Here is an 18,971-nt window from a genome sequence, read left to right on the forward strand (position 1 = left end):
TTGGCTTGTGATGTGATTGGTCTGAAGCCAAATCCAAACTGGCTTCTCTTGCCATTTTAGGTGCGTTAGGACTATTCACAACTGAGCTCACTCAGTTTAGTGCTATGGCTATTATTTTATCAAGGGATGCCAAATAGATAGGCTACACATACTAAGACAGAAGGTCGCTGTTTTGTTTGCTAGGATGCTTTTGTCGGTGGGAAACATTCAGCCTCCTGTGAACTGAAGAACATGTATGAAACACAGAGAGACTAAAGATAAATAATTTTGTATGTTTTTTTCTTTATACACTGCTCAAAAAAATAAAGGGAACACTTAAACAACACAATGTAACTCCAAGTCAATCACACTTCTGTGAAATCAAACTGTCCACTTAGGAAGCAACACTGATTGACAATACATTTCACATGCTGTTGTGCAAATGGAATAGACAACAGGTGGAAATTATAGGCAATTAGCAAGACACCCCCAATAAATGAGTGGTTCTGCAGGTGGGGACCACAGACCACTTCTCAGTTCCTATGCTTCCTGGCTGATGTTTTGGTCACTTTTGAATGCTGGCGGTGCTTTCACTCTAGTGGTAGCATGAGACGGAGTCTACAACCAACACAAGTGGCTCAGGTAGTGCAGCTCATCCAGGATGGCACATCAATGCGAGCTGTGGCAAGAAGGTTTGCTGTGTCTGTCAGCGTAGTGTCCAGAGCATGGAGGCACTACCAGGAGACAGGCCAGTACATCAGGAGACGTGGAGGAGGCCGTAGGAGGGCAACAACCCAGCAGCAGGACCGCTACCTCCGCCTTTGTGCAAGGAGGAGCAGGAGAAGCACTTCCGGAGCCCTGCAAAATGACCTCCAGCAGGCCACAAATGTGCATGTGTCTGCTCAAACGGTCAGAAACAGACTCCATGAGGGTGGTATGAGGGCCCGACATCCACAGGTGGGGGTTGTGCTTACAGCCCCACACCGTGCAGAACGTTTTTCATTTGCCAGAGAACACCATGATTAGCAAATTCGCCACTGGCGCCCTGTGCTCTTCACAGATGAAAGCAGGTTCACACTGAGCACATGTGACAGACGTGACTATCTGGAGACGCTGTGGAGAACATTCTGCTGCCTGCAACATCCTCCTGCATGACCGGTTTGGCGGTTGGTCAGTCATGGTCTGGGGTGGCATTTCTTTGGGGGGCCGCATAGCCCTCCATGTGCTCGCCAGAGGTAGCCTGACTGCCATTAGGTACCGAGATGAGATCCTCAGACCCCTTGTGAGACCATATGCTGGTGCGGTTGGCCCTGGGTTCCTCCTAATGCAAGACAATGCTAGACCTTATGTGGCTTGAGTGTGTCAGCAGTTCCTGCAAGAGGAAGGCATTGATGCTATGGACTGGCCCGCCCGTTCCCCAGACCTGAATCCAATTGAGCACATCTGGGACATCATGTCTCGCTCCATCCACCAACGCCACGTTGCACCACAGACTGTCCAGGAGTTGGCGGATGCTTTAGTCCAGGTCTGGGAGGAGATCCCTCAGGAAATCATCCGCCACCTCATCAGGAGCATGCCCAGGCGTTGTTGGGAGGTCATACAGGCACGTGGAGGCCACACACACTACTGAGCCTCATTTTGACTTGTTTTAAGGACACTACATCAAAGTTGGATCAGCCTGTAGTGTGGTTTTCCACTTTAATTTTGAGTGTGACTCCAAATCCAGACCTCCATGGTTTGATAAATTTGATTTCCATTGATAATTTTTGTGTGATTTTGTTGTCAGCACATTCAACTATATAAAGAAAATAGTATTTAATAAGAATATTTCATTCATTGAGTAGTGTATATTTTTTAGAAAGTCTGGCATCCCTTGGCATCCATGAATACAAACCGCCGTTGATGAGAGGAATCATTTGAAGCCATTGCGGTCTGGTCAGTTCGTTCAGTTTTGCCCAAATGATTTTGGGTTGTTGTGAGTCCGCTTCCCTTTCAAAAATGCCTGCCTTGGGGGAGGGACAGGCCACAGCACGAAGCACGTTCAGATCTCCCCCCAAATACACCGGAAGTTGTCATGGGGTGAAGGCCTATTGTTCAGTGAGCGAAGCCCTCTTCATGGCCAATTATGTGTGAAACACATCTCACTGACCTAGAAATCCCTCGGACATTATTAAAACAAACCCAGTGGTCCCCAAGGGTGACATTCACCTTTAAGCATATAATTGCTTTGATACCATGTGACGATAAGTAAATCAATTAATAGTAATACCTAATGAACGGCAAAGATTAGACTACAAAAGGAGCCTGAAAAAAAGGAAATTGTGGGAAAGTGTTTATGATATAGGCCAAGGTCATTACAATGTAATTTGTGGTGAATTTTTCTCCCCAAAAAAATGCTATTATTGAAGGTGCGTGTTCGGGCATGCGCGTATCCATGCGCGCATCCATGCGAGTCTGACGATGATGAACGCGCACAGGAGTGTAGCCTCGGTTCCTCCCTCCTTTCGAATGTAGTATGGATTTTAGATGGGTTGTCGAAAAGATAAACATTAACATGACTTACTTAGCCTATTAAACGGCGAATGTTTAGTCTTATCACTTCGTGAATTCATTTACATTTTTAAAAATTAAAATCCGTGCTTTTTAAGATCAGAATGCCGGAGTTTATCTCTGTCGACGGGTTTATCGCCGAGACCTTGGAGGACTATAGCTCTCCAACAACATCGTCCTTCACCACCAAAATGTCAAGTTGTAGAAACGCAGTAGACCACATCGAGGAGGTAAGTTAATTGCTTCTGTACATTATGGCTATCATAAGCTGTAAACATTTGAGAAACACTCTTTTCACGTCACTTCGAAACAGAAACGAATGGTGGTTTTGGGAGGCTTGCTAAGGTAACGTGCCCAGCACAAAGGTGTGCTATACAATTCAGGCATCAACCAACTAACGTTATGGCTCAATCTATGGACTGGGGTAGTAGACAAAGCGCCTAACGGCTTTCTTTGTGTCGGCCGCATCTTTTTCTCGTTTGTTCATGGATGAATTTAATTCCACAATACATAAGCATGGTTATTTTGTCACGGAAAGGCTCAATGTTGCATTAGGTTTCACCGATATGCGTAAAAGCATCTACATTGTGGTGATGTCCTTTGTTTATCAGATTATTCTTTGTGGCGCTCGTGCTCATTGTATGGAACGCGAGGAAAAACATTTAAATGTATTCTATATCAATGATCATAATAATAACCACTACTATTATATGATGGTGTGCAGGCAAAACATCCTATTTATGTTGCCTTTGAATCCATTGCCACTGGTTTAATTGTTGGACTGAGAACGCAATTTTACCACTATACTCAACAGTAAATAGACAGTCGATTTGTTAGGAAAGTGGTGAAATGAACCATTTAGGCAAGTACGCCCATGGCATAGAAAAAGGACAACACAACTTTGTCAACTCCATTTATCTATCCTAGATATCAATTCAATGAATTATTTTTTTATAATAGTCATAATTTACGTTACTGCAGTTATGATTTTGATTCAAGCTACTTATCGTAATAGGAGTATATCAAGGCCTGTGAGAAAATGTTATTGTATCTTGAAATATGCTTATGACATGGTTGGGAAATGTGGTGATGGCGTTAACTCAAACCACAAATGGCCTGGCCACCTTTTGTTTGATTTCTTAGTCGTGCAACTTTATATCTAACTAAGATGTTTGATGCAGTATTTCTCAATTAAAAAAGTTGCTTGAAAACTAGTCGTCTCTCGTTAAATGACAACAGACTTTATTGAAGAATCCCTACTGTTGACCAATCACTGACGAAGGGGTGTTACCTCCAAAAAATGTTGTGTGCCTGAACAGCCGAAAAGGAAACTTCACAAAATGTAGTCATAATATATTCATGAACACAGAGAGCCTGTTCTAACGGAAAAAGAGATATAGAAAGCCTTTATTACAGCAGACTGAAAACAGTTGCATGCATTTGTGAATTGCGGTTTATTTATTGTGTAGGCTAATTATTCAAAGCTCCCTTTATTATTTCATTTTAAAACTAAAATGCTTGATTGCATTTCAAAGCATGAATGTCTCGTATGCTGTGTGATGGAATGATTGATTGATACAGTAGCCTATATATTGAAGTATAAGCCTAAGTAAGTTACAGTATTAAAACTAAACAGGAAACGCTCTTTGGCCTACAGCTCGATGGTGGTTAATTTATTTATATAGGCCTTCGTACATCAGCTGATATCTCAAAGTGCTGTACAGAAACCCAGCCTAAAACTCCAAACAGCAAGCGATGCAGGTGTAGAAGGAAACGGTGGCTAGGAAAAACTCCCTAGAAAGGCCAAAACCTAGGAAGAAACCTAGAGAGGAACCAGGCTATGAGGGGTGGCCAGTCCTCTTCTAGCTGTGCCTGGTGGAGATTATAACAGAACATGGCCAAGATGTTCAAATGTTCATAAATGACCAGCATGGTCAAATAATAATAATCACAGGCAGAACAGTTGAAACTGGAGCAGCAGCATGGCCAGGTGGACTGGGGACAGCAAGGAGTCATCATGCCAGGTAGTTCTGAGGCATGGTCCTAGGGCTCAAGTCCTCCTCCGAGAGAGAGAGAATTAGAGAGAGCATACTTAAATTCACACAGGACACCGGATAGGACAGGAGAAGTACTCCAGATATAACAAACTGACCCTAGCCCCCCGACACACAAACTACTGCAGCATAAATACTGGAGGCTGAGACAGGAGGGGTCAGGAGACACTGTGGCCCCATCTGATGATACCCCCGGACAGGGCCAAACAGGAAGGATATAACCCCACCCACTTTGCCAAAGCACAGCCCCCACACCACAAGAGGGATATTTTCAACCACCAACTTACCATCCTGAGACAAGGCCGAGTATAGCCCACAAAGATCTCCGCCACGGCACAACCCAAGGGGGGGGCGCCAACCCAGACAGGAAGATCACATCAGTGACTCAACCCACTCAAGTGACGCACCCCTCCTAGGGACGGCATGAAAGCGCACCAGTAAGCCAGTGACTCAGACCCTGTAATAGGTTTAGAGGCAGAGAATCCCAGTGGAAAGAGGGGAACCGGCCAGGCAGAGACAGCAAGGGCGGTTCGTTGCTCCAGAGCCTTTCCGTTCACCTTCACACTCCTGGGCCAGACTACACTCAATCATATGACCCACTGAAGAGATGAGTCTTCAGTAAAAACTTAAAGTTTGAGACCGAGTTTGCGTCTCTCACATGGGTAGGCAGACCATTCCATAAAAATGGAGTTCTATAGGAGAAAGCCCTGCCTCCAGCTGTTAGGAGGCCTGCGTCTTGTGACCGTAGCGTACATGTAGGTATGTACGGCAGGACCAAATCAGAGAGATGGGTAGGAGCATGCCCATGTAATGCTTTGTAGGTTAGCAGCAAAACCTTGAAGTCAGCCCTTGCCTTAACAGGAAGCCAGTGTAGGGAGGCTGGCACTGGAATAATATGATCAATTTTTTGGGTTCTAGTCAGGATTCTTTTAGCCGTATTTAGCACTAGCTGAAGTTTATTTAGTGCTTTATCCGGGTAGCCGGATAAAGCATTGCAGTAGTCTAACCTAGAAGTAACAAAAGCATGGACTAATTTTTCTGTGTCTTTTTTGTACAGAAAGTTTCAGATTTTTGCAATGTTACATAGATGGAAAAAAAACAGTCCTTGAAACAGTCTTGATATGTTCGTCAAAAGAGAGATTAGGGTCCAGAGTAACGCAGAGGTCCTTCACAGTTTTATTTGAGACGACTGTACAACCATAAAGATTAATTGTCAGATTCAACAGAAGATCTCTGTTTCTTGGGACCTAGAACAAGCATCTCTGTTTTGTCCAAGTTTAAAAGTAGAAAGTTTGCAGCCATCCACTTCCTTATGTCTGAAACACAGGCTTCTAGCGAGGGCAATTTTGGGGCTTCACCATGTTTCATTGAAATGTACAGCTGTGTGTCATCCGCATAGCAGTGAAAGTTAACATTATGTTTTCGAATGACATCCCCAAGAGGTAAAATATATAGTGAAAACAATAGTGGTCCTAAAACGGAACCTTGAGGAACACCGAAATTTACCGTTGATTTGTCAGAGGACAAACCATTCACAGAGACAAACTGATATCTTTCCGACAGATAAGATCTAAACCAGGCCAGAACTTGTCCATGTAGACCAATTTGGGTTTCCAATCTCTCCAAAAGAATGTGGTGATCGACGGTATCAAAAGCAGCACTAAGGTCTAGGAGCACGAGTACAGATACAAAGCCTCGGTCTGATGCCATTAAAAGGTAATTTACCACCTTCACAAGTGCAGTCTCAGTGCTATGATGGGGTCTAAAACCAGACTGAAGTATTTCGTATACATTGTTTGTCTTCAGGAAGGCAGTGAGTTGCTGCGCAACAGCCTTTTCTAAAAATGTTGAGAGGAATGGAAGATTTGATATAGGCCGGTAGTTTTTTATATTTTCTGGGTCAAGGTTTTGCTTTTTCAAGAGCGGCTTTATTACTGCCACTTTTAGTGAGTTTGGTACACAGAGAGCTGTTTAGTATGTTCAACATAGGAGGGCCAAGCACAGGAAACAGCTCTTTCAGTAGTTTAGTTGGAATAGGGTCCAGTATGCAGCTTGAAGGTTTAGAGGCCATGATTATTTTCTCCATTGTGTCAAGAGATATAGTACTAAAACACTTTGAGTGTCTCTCTTGATCCTAGGTCCTGGCAGAGTTGTGCAGACTCAGGACAACTGAGCTTTGAAGGAATACGCAGATTTAAAGAGGAGTCCTTAATTTGCTTTCTAATAATCATGATCCTTTTCCTCAAAAAAGTTCATGAATTTATTACTGCTGAAGTGAAAGCCATCCTCTCTTGGGGAATGCTGCTTTTTAGTTAGCTTTGTGACAGTATCAAAAATACAGTTTGGATTGTTCTTATATTCCTCAATTAAGTTGGAAAAATAGGATGATCGAGCAGCAGTGAGGGCTCTTTGATCCTGCACGGTACTGTCTTTCCAAGCTAGTCTTTCCAAGGCAAAGTGTGGCCACTTTGAAGAATCTGAAATATAAAACATATCTTGATTTGTTTAACACTTTCTTTGGCTTCTTCATGATTCCATATGTGTTGTATAATAGTTTGGGTGTCTTCACTATTCTAGTGTAGAAAAAAGTACAAATAAAGACACTTGACTGGTACGGTCACCTGGAATGCATTTCAATTAACAGGTGTGCATTGTTCAAAGTTCATTTGTGGAATTTCTTTCCTAAAATGCGTTTGAGCCAATCAGTTGTGCTGTGACAAGGTAGGGATGGTTTACAGAAGATTGGCCGATTTGGTAAAATATCAAGTCCATATTATGGCAAGAACAGTTCAAATAAGCAAAGAGAAATGACAGGCCATCATTACTTTAAGACATGAAGGTCAGTCAATAATGAAAATGTTAGTGCAGTCGCAAAAGCCATCAAGCGCTATGATGAAATTCTCTCACGAGGACCGCCACAGCACAGGAAGACCCAGAGTTACCTCTGCTGCAGAGGACAAGTTCATTAGAGTTATCAGCCTTAGAAATTGCAGCTCAAATAAATGCTTCATAGTTCAAGTAACAGACACATCTCATCTGTCTGCGATTTATTTAGATTTCAAGGCACACTTAACCATCATGGCTACCACAGCATTCTGCAACGATACGCCATCCCATCTGGTTTGGGCTTAGTGGGACTATGTCGCAAAACACCCTTTCAGGCTAAGGGCTATTTGACCAAGAAGGAGAGTGATGGAGTGCTGCGTCAGATTAACTGGTCTCCACAATCACCCTACCTTCATAGTTTTGATGTCTTCACTATTATTCTACATTCTAAAAATGTAAAAACATAGAAAAACCCTTGAATGAGTAGGTGTCCAAACTTGTGACTCTTATTGTATATATTCTTCTTTTTTTATTTTATTTCAAGTGTACTCTTTATTTCTTGTATTTATTTTATTTAACTATTATTTCTGCGATGTTGAAGACCTACACTGTACTGTTTACACCTGTTGTATCCTGTGCACTTGACAAATAAACTCTGGTGGGCCTCCCGGGTGGCGCAGTGATCTGTGCCACCAGAGACTCTGGGTTCGAGCCCAGGCTCTGTCGCCTAAAATGCAAATGATTTACTTAAAAATCATACAATGTGATTTTCTGGATTTTTATTTTAGGTTCCGTCTCTCACAGTTGAAGTGTACCTATGATAAAAATTACAGACTTCTACATGCTTTGTAAGTAGGAAACACTGACGATTTTGCAGGTTATCAAATACTTGTTCGCCCCACTGTATACATTGCAATTATTCTCGAATGAGCGGCCGTTCATGTGCAAAGTATTAGCATGTCATTAATAAATGTAAATAAATAAATAATTAAGCCAATTTGTATGTTGTTGATTCATTATGGAAACTAGGGTTCATGCAGATAACTAATAATTTTACAATGTTCAGATGAGACTGATAGAAGGTAAAGACTGATTGATGACTGAAATGTAAGAGATCTTGAGATCGGAATCTTCAGAGCACCATTCAGAAATGTTCTCTTAGAATAGATGCTTCGGCTGTTGTTGGCATTCTCATTTCAAACTTACGTAATTTCCTGTCCTTCACGATATCACCAAATGAAACCCACTCAACATGACAGTCTTTCTAAGAGTTCATTCGGAAGACGGAACTACTTAAATAAACTTCTCTGTGGTGCCCCAGGTTAATAATGAGTTAATTGTTGCATGATTTAATTAAATTGTGGAATCAATTAAATATTAGGTAATCGATTTGATAAAATAGCATGTCATCACATTAAGGATACAAAAGATATGACACCATGCATTGTATGTAACCACTCAAATTCATACAAACTGCTACGGATGCAAGCACCGACTTATGTTCACTGGACTGCCAGATGGTGAAGCGTGATTCATCACTCCAGAGAACGCATTTCCATTGCTTAAGAGTCCAATGGCGGTGAGCTTTACACCACTCTAGCCAATGGTGTCATCCTATGATGGTGCTACTTTAAAAGTCACTAAATTATTCAGGAAGGGCATTCTACTGCCAATGTGTGTCAATGGAGATTGCATGGCTGTGTGCTCGAATTTATACACAGTGTGAATGAAGTAGCCGAATCCACTAATTTGAAGGGGTGTCCACATACTTTTGTATATACAGTGTATTTTTCTTGATGTTTTAAGTTATCACAGAAGTTAGTAAAAAATTGAATACCAACATGACAAACATGCTATGCGAAAGTTATTTTACAATAAATCAAATAATGAAAATTTGTTGTTTATACATTTAACAAAAATAAACCCAACATGCAACAATTTCAAAGCTTTAATCAAATCAAAGTTTATTTGTCACGTGCCCCGAATACAACAGGTGTAGTAGACCTTACAGTGAAATGCTTTCTTACAGTCTCTAACCAATTGTGCAAAGAAGGTATTCGGTGAACAATGGGTAAGTAAAGAAATTAAACAAAAGTAAAAAGACAGGCTACAGTGCCTTGCGAAAGTAGCCCCCTTGAACTTTGCGACCTTTTGCCACATTTCAGGCTTCAAACATAAAGATATAAAACTGTATTTTTTTGTGAAGAATCAACAACAAGTGGGACACAATCATGAAGTGGAACGACATTTATTGGATATTTCAAACTTTTTTAACAAATCAAAAACTGAAAAATTGGGCGTGCAAAAATATTCAGCCCCTTTACTTTCAGTGCAGCAAACTCTCTCCAGAAGTTCAGTGAGGATCTCTGAATGATCCAATGTTGACCTAAATGACTAATGATGATAAATACAATCCACCTGTGTGTAATCAAGTCTCTGTATAAATGCACCTGCACTGTGATAGTCTCAGAGGTCCGTTAAAAGCGCAGAGAGCATCATGAAGAACAAGGAACACACCAGGCAGGTCCGAGGTACTGTTGTGAAGAATTTTAAAGCCGGATTTGGATACAAAAAGATTTCCCAAGCTTTAAACATCCCAAGGAGCACTGTGCAAGCGATAATATTGAAATGGAAGGAGTATCAGACCACTGCAAATCTACCAAGACCTTGAAACTTTCAGCTCATACAAGGAGAAGACTGATCAGAGATGCAGCCAAGAGGCCCATGATCACTCTGGATGAACTGCAGAGATCTACAGCTGAGGTGGGAGACTCTGTCCATAGGACAACAATCAGTCGTATATTGCACAAATCTGGCCTTTATGGAAGAGTGGCAAGAGGAAAGCCATTTCTTAAAGATATCCATAAAAAGTGTTGTTTAAAGTTTGCCACAAGCCACCTGGGAGACACACCAAACATGTGGAAGAAGGTGCTCTGGTCAGATGAAACCAAAATTGAAGTTTTTGGCAACAATGCAAAACGTTATGTTTGGCGTAAAAGCAACACAGCTGAACACAGCTGGACAAAGGACTTATGTTAGCACCAGGTGTAAATGAGGCTTTATAAATATCTTTCCACACCGCCAGCCTCATTCGCATACCTCGTTGTTAAAAACTCCCAACTACCATTTATCCTGCCTTGCTTGCTTATGTGCTCCAAAATTGCCTTGTGATGAATAGCAGTGATAGGGACATTCTTTGCAAGGGCACACCAAACCCCCAGTGCTCTTCACATCACACATTTCTCTCTCTCTGTGTATTTGTGTGTGCACGAGTGTGAAGAGGGGCCTATATTACGGACATGAACATAGATTTTTAGCATATGCTCCATTTAAGAAAGCATAATTAGGCTAGTGTTATGTAACAGTGAGAGCTTTGTAAATTAACGGATTTTGTTCAACCATATGAATATGATGTTCATTAAATTTGCATGATGGCACAATTTTGGTATTAAGAGTTTCTACTGTATGTGTTATTTGCTGCCACAACATGATGTATCAGACTCAAAAATATGTCTTTGGGTGAATTGTTTTACCTTAAACAATAACATACTTCACACACCATACTATGTCACATTCTTAGTGCATGTTTTTGTCTTATACAGTCTTTGTGTTTGGTTTTCTGAATTAGGCTATAACATGTTGAATTGCCTATGATTTTTTTTATTGGTTGTATTTTTCTGTGTAGAGCAGAAAAGCAACAGTAGAAACACGTTTCATTGACCATAGCCTTCTATTCACAAGCCTCTGCGCAAGCCACTACTTTTTTATGGATCAATCATCAAGCCATGCACATCAAAGAACAATGTTTTAAGATTAGCTGTGCTGGTTTATTGTTGGGCTTATATATGGTGAAATGCATGGTTAAAAGGGGAAAAGAGCAGTGAATTCTTGTAGGGCTGGCCGATATCTTATTTTAAGATTTTGGCAAGTAAGCCCATTTTTGGCTTTGTCTCTGCATGCTTTGAAGGAAGTTGAAGGTAGTTTCATGAGCATGCTAGCTGTTCAGGTAGACTTCCAGTCATTGCGCTAATGGTAGTTAGCAATGGCTTGCGAAACTACCTTCAACTTCCTTCAAAGCATGCAGAGACATAAACATGGTATCCATGAGCTCATCTGACTATGGGTAAGTAAAAAAGAGGCTTAATTACCAAAATCGTGCACTATACTTGTAGGGGCGGTTTCCCAGACACAGAATAAAGCCAAGTCCTGGACTAATAAGCAAGCTCAACGGAGAATGTCCATTTTAAAGTGTTTTTTTAGTCTAAAACTAATATTAATATCTATCCGGGAAACCGCCCCTCAAGGTGTACAAGTATGGATACACATACCGATATTAATTTTTACAATACTATTTATAATTATATTTTGATACAGTTACTAAATAAATGAAAATTCACCACATTGGACAACTTCACTAAGTTTTAGCCTAGTTTGGTTGAGATATACACCCGGCGCCGACAGAGATGGCCGCCTCGCTTCGCGTTCCTAGGAAACTATGCAGTTTTTTGTTTTTTTACGTGTTATTTCTTACATTAGTACCCCAGGTCATCTTAGGTTTCATTACATACAGTCGAGAAGAACTACTGAATATAAGATCAGCATCAACTCACAATCAGTACTACCAAGAATATGTTTTTCGCGACGCGGATCCTGTGTTCTGCCTTACAAACAGGACAACGGAGTGGATTCCATGCAGCGACCCCCAAAAAAAACAACTCCGAAAAAGAGGGAAACGAGGCGGTCTTCTGGTCAGACTCCGGAGACGGGCACACCGTGCACCACTCCCTAGCATTCTTCTTGCCAATGTCCAGTCTCTTGACAACAAGGTTGATGAAATCCGAGCAAGGGTAGCATTCCAGAGGGACATCAGAGACTGTAACGTTCTTTGCTTCACGGAAACGTGGCTCACTGGAGAGACTCTATCCGAAGCGGTGCAGCCAACGGGTTTCTCCACACATCGCGCAGACAGAAACAAACATCTTTCTGGTAAGAAGAGGGGCGGGGGCGTATGCCTTATGACTAACGTGACATGGTGTGATGAAAGAAACATACAGGAACTCAAATCCTTCTGTTCACCTGATTTAGAATTCCTCACAATCAAATGTAGACCGCATTATCTACCAAGAGAATTCTCTTCGATTATAATCACAGCCGTATATATCCCCCCCCAAGCAGACACATCGATGGCTCTGAACGAACTTTATTTAACTCTTTGCAAACTGGAAACCATTCATCCGGAGGCTGCATTCATTGTAGCTGGGGATTTTAACAAGGCTAATCTGAAAACAAGACTCCCTAAATTTTATCAGCATATCGATTGCTGTGTGTGAGTTCATTAGAACGTGCGTTGAATATGTCGTTCCCATAGCAACGATTAAAACATTCCCTAACCAGAAACCGTGGATTGATGGCAGCATTCGCGTGAAACTGAAAGCGCGAACCACTGCTGTTAATCAGGGCAAGGTGTCTGGTAACATGACCGAATACAAACAGTGCAGCTATTCCCTCCGCAAGGCTATCAAACAAGCTAAGCGCCAGTACAGAGACAAAGTAGAATCTCAATTCAACGGCTCAGACACAAGAGGCATGTGGCAGGGTCTACAGTCAATCACGGACTACAGGAAGAAATCCAGCCCAGTCACGGACCAGGATGTCCTGCTCCCAGGCAGACTAAATAACTTTTTTGCCCGCTTTGAGGACAATACAGTGCCACTGACACGGCCTGCAACGAAAACATGCGGTCTCTCCTTCACTGCAGGGGTGAGTAAGACATTTAAACGTGTTAACCCTCGCAAGGCTGCAGGCCCAGACGGCATCCCCAGCCGCGCCCTCAGAGCATGCGCAGACCAGCTGGCCGGTGTGTTTACGGACATATTCAATCAATCCCTATACCAGTCTGCTGTTCCCAAATGCTTCAAGAGGGCCACCATTGTTCCTGTTCCCAAGAAAGCTAAGGTAACTGAGCTAAACGACTACCGCCCCGTAGCACTCACTTCCGTCATCATGAAGTGCTTTGAGAGACTAGTCAAGGACCATATCACCTCCACCCTACCTGACACCCTAGACCCACTCCAATTTGCTTACCGCCCAAATAGGTCCACAGACGATGCAATCTCAACCACACTGCACACCGCCCTAACCCATCTGGACAAGAGGAATACCTATGTGAGAATGCTGTTCATTGACTACAGCTCGGCATTCAACACCATAGTACCCTCCAAGCTCGTCATCAAGCTCGAGAGCCTGGGTCTCGACCCCGCCCTGTGCAACTGGGTACTGGACTTCCTGACGGGCCGCCCCCAGGTGGTGAGGGTAGGCAACAACATCTCCTCCCCGCTGATCCTCAACACTGGGGCCCCACAAGGGTGCGTTCTGAGCCCTCTCCTGTACTCCCTGTTCACCCACGACTGCGTGGCCACGCACGCCTCCAACTCAATCATCAAGTTTGCGGACGACACAACAGTGGTAGGCTTGATTACCAACAATGACGAGACGGCCTACAGGGAGGAGGTGAGGGCCCTCGGAGTGTGGTGTCAGGAAAATAACCTCACACTCAACGTCAACAAAACTAAGGAGATGATTGTGGACTTCAGGAAACAGCAGAGGGAACACCCCCCTATCCACATCGATGGAACAGTAGTGGAGAGGGTAGCAAGTTTTAAGTTCCTCGGCATACACATCACAAACAAACTGAATTGGTCCACTCACACAGACAGCATTGTGAAGAAGGCGCAGCAGCGCCTCTTCAACCTCAGGAGGCTGAAGAAATTCGGCTTGTCACCAAAAGCACTCACAAACTTCTACAGATGCACAATCGAGAGCATCCTGGCGGGCTGTATCACCGCCTGGTACGGCAACTGCTCCACCCTCAACCGTAAGGCTCTCCAGAGGGTGGTGAGGTCTGCACAACGCATCACCGGGGGCAAACTACCTGCCCTCCAGGACACCTACACCACCCGATGTCACAGGAAGGCCATAAAGATCATCAAGGACATCAACCACCCGAGCCACTGCCTGTTCACCCCGCTATCATCCAGAAGGCGAGGTCAGTACAGGTGCATCAAAGCTGGGACCGAGAGACTGAAAAACAGCTTCTATCTCAAGGCCATCAGACTGTTAAACAGCCACCACTAACATTGAGTGGCTGCTGCCAACACACTGACACTGACTCAACTCCAGCCACTTTAATAATGGGAATTGATGGGAAATGATGTAAATATATCACTAGCCACTTTAAACAATGCTACCTTATATAATGTTACTTACCCTACATTATTCATCTCATATGCATACGTATATACTGTACTATCATCGACTGTATCCTTATGTAATACATGTATCACTAGCCACTTTAACTATGCCACTTTGTTTACATACTCATCTCATATGTATATACTGTACTCGATACCATCTACTGTATCTTGCCTATGCTGCTCTGTACCATCACTCATTCATATATCCTTATGTACATATTCTTTATCCCCTTACACTGTGTACAAGACAGTAGTTTTGGAATTGTTAGTTAGATTACTTGTTGGTTATTACTGCATTGTCGCAACTAGAAGCACAAGCATTTCGCTACACTCGCATTAACATCTGCTAACCATGTGTATGTGACAAATAAAATTTGATTTGATTTGAACCAATCAGAATAGAGAAAGTCCATTAAATCCACTAAGAATTCATTTGTTGCCATGCTAGGTTCGTGTACTACTCATAAAACATATATTTAGAACTGTTTTCAGAAACATAAAATACAATTCTGGCCAAGCCCTACCTAAATTGTTTTGTATATGTTTTACAGGCTTTGGACTGTGACAGAACAGTCTTGCAGAAAATGAAGAAAGCTGCTAAAGCCAAGCATGCTTCAGGTCAAGGTAAAACACAATCATAATGAAGAAAACCCACAGCAGATCATTTTGTTTGGTACATTTAATTGAACTGGAGAACAGTGCAAAACAAGTGCCAATTGTGCCTATTATTCTATCTGATTTGCAGCACACATATAATAGCACCTATTATCCAAGATCTATAGCACAAATGGTAGCCATTACCTAGAGTACCATGTAGGAATCATGTGAGCCTATTAACACTGATCTAGTGAAAACTGTCATCTGCTGTTATGTATGTGTGCTAAACGTATCGTCCCTTTCCCCCTTATAGACCATATCTCCCATCTGGAGCTGTACATCAGTTCCATGGAGAAACTGGTTGTGAATTTCCACTCCAATGGAGAGAAGGAAGTGGCCTCTGCCTTCACTAAGTTTGCTGAATTTTCCAAAGAGCTGTTGACGCCAATAAAAAACTTGGTGAGAGAGATTGCTTTCGAGAGTATATATATATATATATAAAAAAAACATTTAAAAAAGTCAGACATCTCATTAAGCGAGAAGAGAACTAACTTGGCAGATAATGTGCGTCGCTTTTTATTTCAGCTCTCTGTAATATCTGTGATACTTTGTCTCATTTGTGTAAAAATAAAAAAAACTCTCAAACTTGAATAATCAATTAGAATGTGTTTCTGTTGTGTCTACTTCAAAGCGCCTCAGTAACAGTCTGACATTGTGCGTATTGTAACCCACCACAACTGTACGTGAACTGAGTGTGTCTTCCCATTAGTTAAAGAGCATGCTGCACAACATCAACTTCTTCCTGGACTCTCTAGTAAAAGGAGACCTGAAAGAGGTCAAAGGGGTATGTCTAAAATGTCAAATAGCTGATCTTGCCTCGCTCAAATCATTGTCGTATTGCTTATTTGTGATGACCACTCTAAAATAATGCAACATTTCTGTTCTCTTCTCCGTCAGGATTTGAAAAAGCCGTTTGACAAAGCATGGAGGGACTACGAAAATAAATTGTGAGTGTACATCTGCACAACAGCTAAATGGTCCTGGTGAGGGAACAATGATTTTACCTGGCTTTTACATTTTCCGCACCGGTGCCAAATTATGCATTTGCTCAATATCAAAACAATGCATTGGATTCATACGTCCTACAGTCAACTGAAATAATGCTGTATTTTTTTATTCTGTATAGCTGTTTTAATTAAGTAGAAATAACAGGCTGGTTTATTGCCAGGCCAATGGGCTGGAGGATATTGTTTTGATTTGTGGTGCAAGAGTTATTGTTCATGTCACAAATTTGGTCCAAGAGACAGAAATTATATCCTCACACTTTCCACCAACAAGACAAAATGGATCTGTTCCTATTTAAATAAGGTTTTAAGTGTCATAGCAACCAGCTTTGAATTACTGTAATCTGTGGGGCTGTTTTCAGTGGGGCAATTTGTCCATGGTGCGTTTTGATTCGTCTGTGTGCCTGTTCCCACTAACGGGGTCAGAGGTACAGCTGCCCTTGACACCACATTCACATCCCCTGTACTGGAAACAGTGGTTGAGCCGTGCATCATTTGAATGATTCTCTATATGCTTTTATTACAAGCCATTCCTGTTCAAGCTCCCCACTGTCTCGTTTTCCCCAAGGCCTGAATCCAATCTTGTGATTTTCGATGTAAATGACCACAAAAACATCATATGACAACAATACCATATTGAAAAAATCAGATGACAGCCCAGCACCATTTACAAGTCATACTAAGAAGCTCCTCCCTGATCCTTACATAATGATTTACCATTCATATGATTTTTTGCATTAATAGTAGTACTATTTCTCATGTGAAATATAATCAGTATCTCTTATCAATTATCACACAAAAAAAGAAACATCCTTTTTTCAGGAACCTGTCTTTCAAAGATATTTCATAAAAATCCAAATAACTTCACAGATCTTCATTGTAAAGGGTTTAAGCACTGCAGTACTTAATGCAGCTGGTGGCCACACCAGATACTGACTGTTACTTTTGATTTTGACTCCCCCCTTTGTTCAGGGACAATTTATTCTATTTATGTTTGTCACATGTCTGTGGAAGGTTTTCAGTTTGTCTCAGTTGTTGAATCTTGTTATGTTCATACAAATATTTACACATGTTAAGTTTGTTGACACTGAGAGGACGTTTCTTTTTTTGCTGAGTTTAGAATAGCATTTTGTCCAATTCTCTCAACTGTATGAATCAACCAACCGTAATGAGCGGTACCAGTGTGTTTATCTCTTTGACTGACCTGAGGAACTACTATTATATTGTATCACTCAGCACCAAGATCGAAAAGGAGAAGCGGGAGCTAGCCAAGCAGTACGGCATGGTGCGCACAGAGGTGAGCGGGGGAGAGATCGCAGAGGAGATGGAGAAGGAGCGCAGGATGTTCCAGCTACAGATGTGTGAGGTGAGCGGGATCTACTGTATAGAGGGGTTGTTATTGAAATTATATGGGGGGAGTCTCAAAGTTTTGACATCTGATTAACAGTTCTGGCTTAGAGCTTTGGCCAACATTTGTGCCTACTGAGAATGGGGTGTTACCTCAGGGTTTGACCTCTTATCCTGTAATGACATAGAGTTTCAGATATGAAACCTTTCTGAATAGCTCCAAGGTCTTCCATTGGAATCTGTAGTTTCTCTGTCTTAACGACTGCTTGACAGACACATTGGCTTATTCCAGTGGTTCTTAACCTGGGTTCGATCGAACCCCAGGGGTTCGGTGAGTCAGTCTCAGGGGTTCGGCAGAGGTCAAGACACACATCCGACTCATATGATTCGTGATGACACGCCCTGCTTGGCCATTATTGGCTGCAGGTGATCACGCTACATCGCTTGGCCTATCTGTGCTGCAGGGAATTTGGTGTGCTCAGTAGTTGACTTGTGACTGTCGTGATGGAACGTCTTGTGATTTCTTTCTTAATATTTTAATCCCTTCATACTTACTATGTCGAGCAAAAAAAGAAAGTGGTCGGACGAATATGTACAATATGGATTCACATGTATAACGAAACGTGATGGGAGTCAGCGTCCTAACTGCATGATTTGCAATGTCAAGTTGAGCAATTCTAGTCTAGCACCGGCAAAACTAAGAGAACACTTCCTTAAGCTGCATGGAGATGGAAAATACAAGAACACAACGCTCGCTGAATTCAAGGTGAAGAGAGCCAGATTAGATGAAAAGGCTACTCTGCCTGTTCTCGGCTTTGTACCCGTCAACAAACCGATCCTCACAGCATCGTACGAAGTTGCTTATCTGATCGCAAAGCAGGGCAAACCACACACCATTGGTGAAACACTCATAAAACCAGCTGTGTTGAAGATGGCGAATATCATGCTGGGAGAAGAGGCTGAAGTTAAGTTATACCAAATTCCTCTTTCAAATGACACCATCAGCGACAGAATAGAGGACATGAGCAAATGCTTCAAGCCCGGCAAAATTCAGCCTTCAACTCGACGAGACCACAGACGTTTCCAATCTAAGCCAGCTTGCTGTATTCGTGCGCTATGTGAAAGACGACGTGATAAAGGAAGATTTTTTTATTTTGTAAGCCTCTTACAACAACGACTAAGGCAGCCGATGTGAAGAAACTTGTGGATGACTTCTTCAAAGACAACAATCTTTCGTGGAATATGGTTTCTGCAGTTTGTTCGGACGGAGCTCCAGTCATGCTGGGAAGAAAGTCTGGTTT

General features: G+C 42.2%; 1 protein-coding gene across 4 annotated transcripts in view; it reads left to right on the forward strand.

Moving 5' to 3' along the window:
• The first annotated feature begins 2,405 nt into the window (after positions 1-2,405).
• The window catches only part of unm_sa1614 (un-named sa1614), a 111,139-nt gene continuing 94,573 nt past the window's right edge, over positions 2,406-18,971 (forward strand). For all 4 annotated transcript variants that reach the window (XR_005052569.2, XM_021609084.3, XM_021609086.3 and 1 more), the window contains exons 1-6: positions 2,406-2,759; positions 15,214-15,286; positions 15,573-15,718; positions 16,029-16,103; positions 16,217-16,266; positions 17,560-17,689. Coding sequence is in view for 3 of the 4 variants with exons in the window: in XM_021609084.3 (XP_021464759.1) it covers positions 2,634-2,759; positions 15,214-15,286; positions 15,573-15,718; positions 16,029-16,103; positions 16,217-16,266; positions 17,560-17,689 (600 nt within the window). In the remaining variant the exon portion in view is untranslated. The remainder of the gene's footprint in view (positions 2,760-15,213; positions 15,287-15,572; positions 15,719-16,028; positions 16,104-16,216; positions 16,267-17,559; positions 17,690-18,971) is intronic.

This window comes from Oncorhynchus mykiss, chromosome 7, assembly GCF_057628025.1.
Source record: "Oncorhynchus mykiss isolate SJ-2025 chromosome 7, ASM5762802v1, whole genome shotgun sequence".
NCBI lineage: Eukaryota > Metazoa > Chordata > Actinopteri > Salmoniformes > Salmonidae > Oncorhynchus > Oncorhynchus mykiss.